Raw genomic sequence first — 13,877 nt, 5'->3', positions numbered from 1 at the left:
CTCTTGCTCTCCTGTCGTGAGATTAGTCTGATTTCACGAGCTCGAGTTAACCAGCCTACAAAGCATTCTGGAGTTGAGATTTGACGCCAAGATGCATGTGAATCGAATTGTGAAGGGGATCTACTGTAGCATGGAATTTTAGAGCTTAACAGCAGTTAAGAGGCAGATGGCGCAGTTCAGGGGAAATATGCTCAATAGCCTCACTGTATGAATCATTTGATACTTACAGCTGTCATTCAACTGCTGCTATTTTACTCTAATTTCCTCATCGCGTAACTTTGTACAAAGATTGCGGGGCCTAGAGATGCGAATGACACAACGTGACTTTTTCGATATGCGAGCACCATTTTTTGCTTTGATTTGTCAGATAAAATTTGAGATACAAGCACTATACGGTGGCAGTGAACTCAATTCAATACACACAACAAGCAGCAGTTTGGCAGATAGACTGAACAAATCTTCAAAAAAAGGCTTCAACCGGTTAATTGCCTCTCCTGGTTGAAGTTTACTGTCAGACTAAACACAAGACAAATAATATTGCATTGCAAATTTAAAACAACCAAGTAGCTTTGCCTTAGGTAAGTGCATTTAGCTTAATGCTAACAAACAATGCAAAGCGCCATCAACTGGCTAACAAATAATCTCAGTGTCACGATGCTATTAGACACGTTGGCAGACAATCTAACAATACTCCACAACGCATGTATTCTTTATCCTCTTCAAAAACAACTCTGTGTATAACTGGAAGCTATGATATACCGCACGTGTAGAATTTTCTCACCCATGTCATCCTCACGATAGATGATGGAGTGGTGGTCAGTGACATTGTATCTGTGAGCGGCTTCTATGTGATAAGTGACGTTGCCTGTGTGGATGCTTCCTTCAAACTGACCCTCTAACACAGACCCGTGACAGGCAGAGTCGTGTTCACCTGTAAGAGCAACAAAAGAGACAACGGGGTCAGTGAGCTCGAATTTTATTAGTTACAAAGGAACACTTCACACAGGCACACACAAACCTACCCTCCAATGTCCCTGAATATAAGTGTGCGAGGTCCGCGGCTGTGGCTCCGTCCTCACTGACCACCTTGAAATCACCGAAGAACGTCCCAGCATCTCGTCTCAGGCGTAGTCGGAAAGTTCTAAAAGGAAACGGGAGAATCAAATACACAATCTGGAAAGGCGTAGTGCAACCTCTGAAGGCAAAACAAAATCTATTTGAATTTACAGTTCCTCCCAGTGGAAATATTAGCAATAGAATTAAAACGTTCTAGGTTCAAAATTTAACATAAAACCTTTAGCAACTGTACAGGTGATGTTTGAAGTAACATTTTGTTATCTGCGCTCTCCAGTGAGAAGTATAGGCACTACCGTACAGTGTGTCAAAATTTCAATTGTTGGATCATGTTGATATTGTTCACCCTCATCGATATGTACAAAAAAAATGAGTAAAGTATAATGTGAAAACAACCAAACAGACTTTAGCCTCAACCTCAACTCACATTAGAGTGTGAATTCTTTTCTTCTATTGTTATTATTACCGGCGGCTTTGCCATATTGTTCCGAGCAGCCAGGACAGTGACATTTATATCTGCCTGACAATTTCTAGTTGGTTGGGTTATCATCACATTTATACTTGTTGCCATTATTAGTACTGGCATTTAAAAAAACAAAGTTGAGCTGAGGTTTCACAGGATACAGTAGTCTGAGGTCATGACAACAGTTTGAACTCTGGGTTACTGTACTTTTGACACTTGACTTTTACAGTTTGGGAAGCACACAGTACCAAAACATGTTTGAATTCTGAAAGAAGTACAAACGGTTGGAGAACATAGTCTAATTTGTTCCAATCGGGATGTATAAATGGAGTCCATCTGCACAGCCTTTTCTCTCGTCCAAACCTGTGAAAGGCAGTGAAGTCCAAGTCTAGCACGTGTCGCTGAGTTTCTGCATCTCTGCGGGCTCGAAGGTGCTTCCTGTGGAGGTCCTGCCTGTCGTATGACAGCCCCTCATAGTGTTTTATATACGGGCTGATGAAGCTAACGGCGCCTGAGAGAAAAAGACAAAAAAAAAACATGAATTATGGTTTTTTTTGTGTTACGGACATCCTTCAAAAATTCAATGATGTCATTTGTCATGGCTGACAGGAAGAGGATACGTTCAAACACATTTTTAAAACAGTTTATGTTTAAACTAATATTTTATCGACACACTGTTGAAATTGCTGGAAAAAATATGAACTATAAATCAAATTAACTCCCATGTATTCGATAGTCTCGGTATGATGCATTTCAGTTCTATTAACTGACACCTAAAAAGGTCAATGAAACGTCGAACATTGTTCACTTCATATGTGATCATGTCTGTTGATGTCAAGCTCACTCTATTTAGCTTTAGTGTAATCATTTCAATTGGTATTTGATTTTGTTTTCTCTTTTTAAGTTTGTTTGTATATACCCTGTGCTTATGATATTGGCTTGTATCTTACCTTATCTGCAATCCGCAAATAATGATTGAATATGACAATTGTTTTTGTTTATCCACTCCCATTATGAAATCAATGAATCCAAATTTACCTCCTGTTGCATGTTTTTGTTTGTAACCACTGACTTACAAAAACGCAAGCAAAAGCATCTTACTGTACAATGGCAACCAGGATATAAAATTAGAATAACACCCAAAGGCAAGTGGTAATTTTCCTCCCACGTTTGCTTCTGCCTTACTAAAATACACACATTACACAAAAATGATGACCAAAGAGTGAATAAATGGCAGTACAGTTCATAATGACATCTTCTCCACACAGATAGTATTTTTACTTCCTCTACTTTAATGACGTGTGGTGCTATATACGGCAGTTACTCCGAGGCCTTTGGACAATGAAAGTGAAAGGCAGCATGAAAAGTGGGAAACTGTGGCCTCTTGTCCAGATTCTCACCGAGTCTGCTTCTAGAAAACGCTTGGCCACATGATCCCCTGCTAAGAAAGATCAATATCACCAGTTGCTTTTGTATTTGCGGGGCGGTGACGTTCCCGAGAGGATAGGTTCGCACAAGCCAGAAGGACGGCGAGAAGGCCGATCCGTGGCAGTTGACAACAAGACACACCCGCGCACATGTGCACACATCAAGCTACTTTATAAAGTCATAAACAATGTGCGAAAAGACCACTACTCCACACACACACACACACACACACACACGTATCTGCACATTCCTGCGACACTCTACCTGTGATCCGCTCTTGACAGTCGACCAACAGAAGGAACAAGCAGCAAAGCTGAGGCCTCATGACGGCCTCATAAGACGGGTCACTTTTGTTTCCCGTTTCATCCAGCCTCTTCCTCTTCTTGTTTTTCTATTTCATGTCTCCTTCTTCTTCTTCTTCTTCTCCTCCTTTATCCCATTTGACCCACGCGGGCTCAAACGCACGGTTTGCCCATGCTGGAATGCGACTCGTTGGGGTGTTGAAGTCATGCAGTGGAGAGGCGTATTCAGACTTGTACGCATGCACACAGGTGTAAGAGCATATTTTGATAGAAGATTCCCGAAGAGAAAATGTGATGGGGAAGCTAAAAGATTCACAATCAAGTTGTGACCTGAAGCTAAACTCAGGGGGGATTTATTCGACAAGTGGCTTGCCTTTATGTCAATAACTAAAGCATTAATAAGCAGTTTAACACGATGGAACCTCAAACCGCTCGCCTCAACTGCTTTTGTGTGTTTTTTATTTGGAGCTTGAATGCTCCAAAAGTAGCATGAATTAGAGTTTATTCATGATGCTTCACAAGAATGTTTCAAAAGCTTACCCATCGTCATTCATTATCTAAAGTGAGACATCAGCAAATCTTGTGTGATGTCATACTATGGGAGCATTAAAAAAAAAAAAAATCAAATTGTGCTTTGCTTCTTCTTTGGCTTTCTTTCCCCTGATTTTGGCACCACGGAATGGTAATCATAATGCCGATAAGGAAAAGCGTGGCAAATTTATACAACCAGAAGTAGAACTTTTTGAACATAGGAATGTGGTAGGCTGCATTATATACATAATACTGTACATATCATGAGACTATTTATTTCAGCGGTAGATAAAGAAATACGACTCCGCCACTACGCTTTGCTTGCCATTGAATGGAATCCAATGTGTTCACGCCCACAATGGCGCACAGTGCCCTTAAATGTATTGGCTTGCAAACGTATGCAAAATTGCCAACACCTGATCTAACCTCCCCCTGCGTAGATGTATGCAGTTTGGCACGGTGGACTTGCGACATTCACAAATCGAGTTCCATGTTTCCTATTTGGCCTGGAAACCCCTCGGGGTCCCCCAGGAAGAGTCGGACGAAGAGGCTGGGAGAGGGAAGTCTGCGGTTCTCTGTTTAAACTGCCGCCCCTGCAACCCGACACCAGATTAGCAGAATAAGATGGATGGGCATGTTTTAACATTCATACAAAAATGTGCTTGTTGTTTTAGTGCATTAGAAGGCAAAGCAAGGCAGAATTTTTGTAGAGCACAATTCATACACAAGTGAATTCAAAAATATTTCACAATCACAGCTACATAAAAGGAAAAGACAAATAAAATCATTCCATAAAATAATCATCATGAATAAATGAAAATAAAAGTGAGGTGTGCTGATCAAATGTTTTCAGTTGTCATAAGAAAAGCTAACTGAATTCTCCTCAAAATGTTTCTCAAACCTCGAATAGGACTGAGTACAGGTTGTTTTCACACTTGGTTCCTTTTAGACATCAAAACAACTCTCTCAGCCTGTGGTTCTCAAACGTTATACAAGTTCCACCTAAAAAAAATACTTTGCTGTCCAAGTACCACCAAAAATGAGTAACATTAAAATACAGTAACAGTGTAATAAACCAGAGTATATATTAAAAACATTTATTCATTCCTACAAATGATATTTTATATATTGTAACCATGGTAACATTATGCACAGTTTGAATATTAACACAGTACTTAAATATATGGGAGGGAAATTGTACTTTCGTAATTCAATAAAAAAAATTTTTAAAAGTGATTCAATTAAAAATTATTTAGCGATTAAATGTGTTGTACTCAAAATTAGATGATCCAAGTGACTCCACTGTCCCTCCACTGAGAAATTGTCAGGACAGTAATTTAGGGATCTGCACTCTGGAAACTTAGCCCGGGACAATAGTTTCACCAAATAACACAAATTTTAGATCTGTAATGAGATGATGCATGGAAACGTCTCAAGGACCCTTGCCCAAAGATGAACAGACAAACTCCTACTTCGGTTTTTGCAAAAATTCCAATTATAACATCCAGCTTTACATGACTGTTCTGAAATGCAAAACGTGACCTTTCCTCTGTTTTCCCGATAAAGGGCCTAAATTTCGACTTGTGTAATGTTGATAAATGTCTAAAAACAACAGGAAACGGGAAGGAAGTCATTAGTAAAATTATCACTGTGTCGGAGGTGTTTTATGAGCTCACTCCAAAATGGGGAACTGCTTGTGCTGAAAATAAGTCACATTAAAATAAATCTGCTACTTTTTAAGTCATTACTGTTAGGAGGAGGGGCTGGTGCGGGATCCTTTGCCATCCTTTCTGTGTGTTCGTTCGAATTCGGGTTGAGTTCATGTGTGAAATCAGAGGCTGGAAATGGAGAGGTTGCTTCATGAAGATTTTATCAGAACATTCCAAGCACAAGTGAGATACAGACGATGGCTGTGATCAGAGCACAAATGCGCAAAAGCAATATCTCAAGACAAGTCTTATACACTCTAAGCAGGGCGTAGCTATCAATCGATACTTCACTTTCATTTTCCCGATGACTGTTGCAGTGCTTTCGTTTACGAATAACATAACCGTTGCAGCGCTTTTGTTTCTCCAAAAAACTGTTCCAATACTTTCATTTACGAATAACATAACTGTTGGATGCATGCACAACGTTTCCTGGTATTTATCTGCAAAGTTGTCTAAAATAGTCTCGTCGCTAAGGCAGTCCAAAGCGAGGTCGTCAAAGTACAGTATGTCTGTTCATAATATGTCGTCAAGCTGATAATGCACATAGCTAAGTAATGCCTTCATTACTTTGCAGTCGTGTTATTCGGCATGAAGGCTTTAAATCAGAGGTGTCCAACATTTACTTCTATCAGCCGTATCGTTCCTCGTTTCCGGTCACATTGGTACAAGTATTTTAACAGTAGTGGCAATCGGAATAGCCAAAGTTAGCGAGGCTAGCCGTTATTTTAATGCACCGACAACAAATTTATTTACTCCCTGACCCACGCAGACGCATGAATACTGCATCGCCTGGTTGGTCGAATATTTTTCGACTCCATAGAGCATTTTAGTCCGGCGAGTTGGAAGTCCTCTGTAAACTAGCCGTTTTGGAAGACGAAATCCCAAAACACTTGGTTAGCGATTCGTCAACTTAAAGCTTTAAATGTCGATGCAGAGTAGCAAAGTTGACTTGTCGACTATTTGGTTCAATCCGGAATCTATGCTCAAGTAACCTTGACGCATAAGCAGAAAATGGGGCAAACGATCTTGGTTCCAAGATAGGTTGTGCTGAATGATGAGTAATTTGTGGAAAACAAGAAACTGAGAAAGCAAATATCTTCTTCTTTTTGCCTACCTTGCCATGCACCCAACATAGAAAGCGTCAATTGTTAAGTATGTCACAGGGCGCCAAAAAAAAAGGAAGTCTGCCACCAATGGCCCCTTGCCATAGTTTGGACACCACTTGGCCGTTCTTATGAGTTAATGAGTGCAGTGAATGAATGTGTGAGTGAGGTCAAATAGATGAGCATGGATGGTTGTTTTTGTCTATGTTTGTCCAGCACGCCTGCGACCCTCGTGAGTATACGCGGATAAGATAACGGATGGATGGATTATCAAAATCACTCCCAAGTGTATTGTGTGTCGGGCTGAAGCCAAATTACAGACAGTATATTACAATGTAAATCGATGACCCGGTTCATTGCACCCAAAATCTGTTCTGAAGAGCTTCTTGGCCTGAGATATGACACCACTACACAAAAGCCTACTACACTCAACATGTCAATGTTAAACCGACCACCCACACCCCCCCGCTCCAACCCCAAAAATCCTACAAATTACCCCCAATCAATCATTCATTGAGTAACTCCTCCTATAAGAAACCTCCCATTGGTCACTGATTGGCCATGAGAGGATCACCCCAACCAGAACCAGTGATGTCATGGCATAGGACACGCCTACAAGCCCCCCAACCCCCACTCACACACACTCCCCCGGAATAACATACACATTCCCATATGGATTCTTGCAACATAATCTGTTCTCCTGTAGAGTTAGTGTCCAATGAGTCACACTATAACAAACACATGTTGAACTAAATACATGCTTGGAGACCTAACTCTAAGACTCTAAAATCGGCACTTATCCCCTAATTCCCTTTTATATTGTCGCATGACAAAGTCACTTCAGGACATTCACCTTGAATGGCCACATAACCATAACGCTCCTTTATTAAGGCTATGTGCATTGTTATGTATGTTTGTTGAAAAACTGCAAACCTTTAAAATTGATCAAATTGGACCAGACAAAATATGGGCAGTTCAAGCACTGCTGCAATCTCATGAAATTGTAAACAAGTATTAGACAAAGGATTACAGAGATAATTAGTACATCCTCAGCTTTCTTTGACTGTCAAGAGAGTTCATAGGCTATAGGAGTGATCATTTCTCATCATTTTTTTTGTTGACTGGGCACTCGGTTCACAACTTCCTAAACCTGACCCAGTTCACCAAAGGGCTGAGGCCTTCATTTCCTGCACAATATCCAGCCTGAGACCACCCTAAACAATGATTGCTTTGTATTTTTAAGTATTGACATAAATGCAAACTGATGTGATTGTAGAGCGGAGACGTACTGCACTCCATCACCAACAAACGCATGCGAAAAAGAGGTTTGCTCGAATTATTGACGGTTAGCTCGTGTCTGCTTGCCTGTTATCTGTTTATGGTTTTTATTTGATTTTAATGAATGTGCTTTTCCCTCCCGCCCAAATATGAATCGGTCATAGATTCCGATGAAAGGAGTTTTAACTCGTGGCTTCCAAATTCACATAGTGCGATGTCTCCCCCTGTCGGAAAAAAATGACATTGCAGCATACAGGATGCGAATGTAAATGATTTGTCGGTATGTGCCCTCAGATTTACTGGCAACAAGTCACTATAGTAGAAGCAAAACCTTTACTGCTGCCTTAAAATTTAAAATACAACCACGAGCTACCCAACGCATCATCGGTTCAAGGCCTTGATCTTGGCATCTCCCCCAAACAACCATTGGGAGAAGGTCACATGCGTTATTCAATGACATGCTATCAGTCCACGTAGGAACAGCCTCTTCCTATGAAACAACAATCAGCGTAATCTTTATTTGATATCAACTGAAAGCAACCTTCACACGAAAAGAACCAAGGCACCACGTCAATCTCCTGATGGAATTTTGCCATGCCATTAAGTCAAACAAGTTGAACTACAAAACAAACAGATTGCTGTTTTTCATTATTGCACTTGAATTATAACATGTAACACTTTCAGTAGTTTAGGAAGAGAGGTTCATTACTCACATTACATTAGTCATTAAACGTATTAAGTTTCGAATGTAATATTTTATTTTTGGGTTCGCATTCGCTGTATGCTGCAATCATCAGAATGGCAAAGCGATGAAATTATGCAATATTTCGGTCTGTTTGATGCGAATAATGTAATACACTGTTGAAGGTCCACATGAATTTAACTACAGAAATAAATGATGCTTTCCGCAATACTCAGATTTATTGAGATGCAGTTTCATCTAGAAAAGTGAACCTATTTATCTTAGCAGTAAAGAGACTGCAGATGTATGCGGCACAGAGAGTGGATGGATTAGAAATTTTGCAGTTCTCGTTGCTGATTCATAAATAAGCATATATAGTCATATCATAGTAAATATGACTACTTATCACAGCATATCATAACAATCCTCGGATAGCATGCAGACACGCTCTCTTGAGTAGATAGTATAAGCGTCATTTTATTGGATGATTGATCATAGCTAATATATTCCGGCAATGGCATGGTCTTGTGGGGAATGTAGACCAATCATATATAAGAAAACTACCCCGTTTTGACTATTCTAATTGCAATCACACTAATGCGCGTGGATCGCAGTCATGGCATGACTGTTGTGATGCTCTTTTTATCCACAAGAGAGCACCATTGGCATGTTTCTTGATGACTGGTGTGAAGCTGAGTCGCGACAAAAGGAAACTTTTTTTGAAGGAATCAGGCGGGAAAAAAATGGGTGTGACTGCAAACGAGGGATCGAAAAAGCAAAACGGAGCAAAGCATTTGAGCACATAAGATGATACACTGTATAATAAAAGAATACTGTACTGTGCATTGTTGAAAGCAATAGCAAATATTCTAGTTTGCCTCTTGTTTATACTGCTTATGAGAAATGACCCCAACCATGAGTGTCTAAATGTCGCCATATGTTGAAGAGAATGTGGGCAATGCAAAGGAAACAAAGGGAAACTGTCTTTAACGTGAAATAAGTATGAGAGCCTGTTTACAAAAACAGCTCTCTCTCTCTCTCTCTCTCTCTCTCTATATATATATATATATATATATATATATATATACACACACACTGTATAGTTGCATATAGTAGTGTTCTATTTTTATGATTGTCAACATAATTGCTCAATGTATATTTCAGATTTTTTTTATTGTTTTCAGGGTGTTGACATGCACAAATGTGTCTGATAAATGGATTATAGTATCTGCACCATAAATAAATGTTTCTTTTAAGAATTGAAGAACGAATGACTTCATATTATTTACATGGTGTATTTTTAGTTTCATTACTTTTTGCCGGTGATTAAAAACAAATAGTGATCATTGTCTATATTGAAAAAATAAGATTTCATCATGGGTCATGGTGAGGTTTGAGTTGACACCTACCGGTAATTAGATTATCAAATGTGGTTCACTGTCTGACAAAGAATCAAACTGCAACCTACCATGAGTACCAAATACTGTACAGTCTAATTCTTATGAGGTCGATGATTATTGGTGATTTGAGAACCAATGCTTTGGAAATTTGAGAGCTTCTCATGTTGGAAGATGATTCTCCCTGACGGGAGGATTTTGGACCAGGCTGGGTGGGGTGACATCCATGGTACAGCAGGGCGAAAAGAGTGCGGCCAGACTTTTATTAGGAGGAAGGCTGACCAGGTCCTCAACTGACTTCTAGTTCAGGAAGCAGATTTAGTCCTGACTCAAAGTAGCTGCTGCTTTTGGTTGGTTGAGTGACTATGATGATGTTGTCAGCGGTGGCACCTTTTAACGGTTCACAATGCTGGCAGCCTATCAGCAGAGCAGATAACATCACACATTCTTACTGCGTGAGCACTTTTAAATGCACCATTGACATAACCGCTGCATAATGACTTTGCTCAAGTGCCACTTTCCAGTTTGAACATTGTAAAAATAGAGATGATACGTAGTTCAATGGCAGTATCGTTAACTGCTACTAATGCTCAGACCTCCACCAGGGCCAAACAATAGCACAAAACATTAAGCTTCTGGTGTAAAGAAAAAAAAAGCCTGCAAAACCAACTGAACATTATTTAGGGTTAATCACAGGCTTTTTAGATGGTGGAAGGTGTGCGCTGACTCCTACACGAGTTTGAATGTTAATTCTTACATCCTCAGCGATAGAGTAAGAGGGTGTGCACACTTTTGCAACCATGTCTCAGTTGCTTATTTTTGCTTCAACTATTAGATTAGAACTAAAACTACCATCCAACGCTTACATTTTAACCATTTTTTTAGGCTGTTGGGATAATTGCTGTGCAGTTTTACAGTCATGCTTCACTTCCAACACAGGGCCCTTCAAGAAGCCAGCAGCTGTTTCTGGATGGAACCTGGATGCCCTCTGCGAGCAGCACAGGGGTGGGGGGAGACGAAGGTGAATGACTCTACTATGATCGTGAGTAGACACTTAAAGTATTTGCTGATGGTGAAGGCGATTTAAAGGGAAGTTAACACGCTCTTACGGCCTCACAATGTCATGTTTGTGAGAGCACACACCCACACAGGCACCCATATTGTTCACTAAACTCTCATGGATATTAATAAAAGGGCAACCCCTTCATGTTTAATGGCCATTAACATCCAGAGCAGCATATAAATCCATGCAGTATATGGACATTAGTATTGGGCCACCTACAAAAAGTAAAAATAGTTCATTCCAATTTGTGTGTCCCAAAAGTTTTTCGAAAGCAAACTCATCCTTGCGTGCCTTCATGCATCTTTCATTTTGAGCATTGGGAGCAAAAGTGACTTTCCTAAACTGTTGCCATCAAGCAGGAAGTATACAGATGCCCGTACATCAGAAAGCTTGATAATGTTTGCCACATTTAATAAATAAGTGATTAAGAGGTGTGACTCAATACAGTCCATGCAATTGTTCATATAAATTGAAAAAAAAAATGACATGTAACAACATGTAATTTCATCACATGCCATCCATTTAGCCATTTTCTGCAGTGCTTATCCTCATTTGGGTTTTAGGTGGGCTGAAGTCTATCACAACTACACCCTCAACTGCTCGCCAGCCAGTCGCAGGGTAAGTATCGACAAACAACCATTCCCACACGATCTCTGGACAATTTACAGTCTTCAATTAACTGTGAGGCAGCTCTATTCGCCACTAGGTCACCGTGTTGTCATGCTTGTTTGCTGAATTTTCAGTGGTATATTTTTCCCCCTCACATAGTGGAAATGCATGGGGTGTACTTCCCACAACCTTGTTAATGAGTCAGCAGATCTAGTGGATCTCTGTATCCACAAAGACACAACGGTCTCGTCATGGCAGCCATAAACTTTCTTGATAGGAAAGTCTTAAGAAAATAACTCTAACCACATGCGTAAAAGCCACTGCACTCGTCAGGTTTAATTTAGCATTTGCTTTCTTCGTTCGTATTACTTCACTCATTTCATCCCCACAGATTGAAATGTGACTATGGTATATCTTTGGACCATTCCCTCGACTAGAGAGAAAAGAGTTTTGGGGAGGGTTTTGTTTTTTTTACCTTAAAAGGCCATGTGGAGTGAAGTAGTAGTTTCCTGTGGGAGGACTTCTATCTCTCTCTCGCTCACTCTCTCTCTGTCTCTCTCTCTCAATGGAGCTGCAGGCTAGGCCCATCCTCTCTCCTTACCCTAACCGCACACACACACACACACAAACGTCCTTTTTACGCTCCTAGAACAGTTGTGAAATCTAGCTAAGGCCAGATGTACATAGTATGAGTGTTTGTCTGGGTGTGCAATCCACACTGACCCCACCCCCCACCACCGCGTAAGAGGAGGTGAACGTGCGGTCATGCACAAGGTAACAAGAGGCACTCTGGAACAGAGTCTCAAGAAACAAGGACATACGGAAGAGCGGGAAGGGCTGTGAGGAATTAAAGTTTGAGGAATTACATCATGAATTATGTGTCCTAGCATGGAGTTAACTGTCAAACTAAACATCAAACAATGGAAATTACAAATTGTAGATTTAAAACAACCACATAGCTTAATTGTACAGTCCTCGAGCTGGATGCTAACACAGAATCGAAAACTCCATGCTAATGAATAGCATCGGTGTTGTAACCCTTTCAGCAATGGATATTTGAACACAGTGCAGCATCATATGTAAACAGACAATAAAACAATACTTCCAGGTATACATTCTTTCTCCTCAGTAAAGAACGACTCATATGACTCCGGCTTCCTGAAAAGATTGGATTTCTCCATTTATACTATATTGCATTGCCCCCAAAGGACGGCAAACCTTTTGTTTCTATCCATACATAAACTGTATTAATACTGTTTATTCATTTTCTAATTCTGTTTCAGGGGTTCTTCTCACTCTGGTAGGAGCCTGAAAGTATTGCTTTACTGCAAAGAGTTCATTTTCAGAATTTCTGGTTGTCATGATCCTGTCTTGTTTGCTTTCTTTTCTCAGTCTCCAGCTATAGAGTGGGCGTTCCCTCAAAAGTCGCACCTGTCTCAAATCTGGCCTTGTTACCTGTCTGCTTTAAAAGCTACGCCACGCTGACAACCGAGTGCCTGATTTTTCGCCTTGTGGAGAATGCCGGACATCTGACACTGGTAAACTGCAATAAAAGAATGTTTAGCAGAGGGATGTTTGAAAATATTGAAAGTTGGACACTATCCACACATTTAATTTCTATAGTGGTCGTTCCTCCGTAGGGTCGTGACTTGCAAGTGAACTGGAACTTATTTCAAATGCCTTTGGGTGACCAGGAGGACTACTAGTGTCTAGCCAATTCAATTAATGGTTTAATAAAATGAATTTATGAATATGTTCAATCATATCCTGTCAGTTCTCATGAGATGTTCCCATCTTTGAGAATGCCAAGAATTTTTCAATCCTGACCTTGTAGCCAAAAGCTTGGGAACGTATCTTGGACCTTTTTGACCCTAGAAAATAGTACACGGCTTCTCTGGCAATATCATTAGTCTTATGGGGCCCCTCATTAGTGGAAGAAATTGTTATATGTGACAATGAACATCCAGAAACAGAGCTATTTAGGACTCAATTACATGATGGCCTCACCGGTTTAAGTTGAATTATGAGTCATTGTTTCAGATAACAAGATGAGAAAATATTCTTTAATATTTGGGCGGCCATCATAGAGTTAAAACACAAACTTGGTGGATATGTCCTTTTGACTACATGGACAATGTGTCCTCTGCGCAGATCACTTCCACAAGTCCTATTGTTGACAAAAGGATGCAAACAGTCAAGTCTGAAGCGTCTGGCCTTGAATCATATGCAGGTGTCGTG

At 40.3% G+C, this 13,877-nt stretch overlaps 1 protein-coding gene and 1 long non-coding RNA gene across 2 annotated transcripts in view; one reads left to right on the top strand and one right to left on the bottom strand.

Annotated features, from left to right (window-relative positions):
* LOC147202394 (disintegrin and metalloproteinase domain-containing protein 10) overlaps positions 1–3,487 on the bottom strand; it is a 25,413-nt gene extending 21,926 nt beyond the window's left edge. The window contains exons 1-4 of the mRNA XM_086115590.1: positions 3,230–3,487; positions 1,901–2,048; positions 1,023–1,141; positions 782–931 (exon numbers count right to left, since the gene is read on the bottom strand). Of these exons, the coding sequence (XP_085971716.1) occupies positions 782–931; positions 1,023–1,141; positions 1,901–2,048; positions 3,230–3,290 (478 nt within the window). The 5' untranslated portion in view covers positions 3,291–3,487. The remainder of the gene's footprint in view (positions 1–781; positions 932–1,022; positions 1,142–1,900; positions 2,049–3,229) is intronic.
* Positions 1–13,877, top strand: part of LOC147202393 (uncharacterized) — a 23,421-nt gene extending 9,544 nt beyond the window's left edge. Inside the window, exons 3-5 of the long non-coding RNA XR_015101376.1 lie at positions 10,907–10,988; positions 11,594–11,648; positions 13,032–13,877. This is a non-coding gene — a long non-coding RNA (uncharacterized LOC147202393). The remainder of the gene's footprint in view (positions 1–10,906; positions 10,989–11,593; positions 11,649–13,031) is intronic.

The sequence above is a fragment of the Hippocampus guttulatus genome, chromosome 7, assembly GCF_054856545.1.
Source record: "Hippocampus guttulatus isolate MCC_2025c chromosome 7, RoL_Hgut_1.0, whole genome shotgun sequence".
NCBI classification, from domain to species: domain Eukaryota; kingdom Metazoa; phylum Chordata; class Actinopteri; order Syngnathiformes; family Syngnathidae; genus Hippocampus; species Hippocampus guttulatus.
Note: the sequence above shows the minus strand (reverse complement) of the source record. Positions and strands in the feature narration are given on the sequence as shown.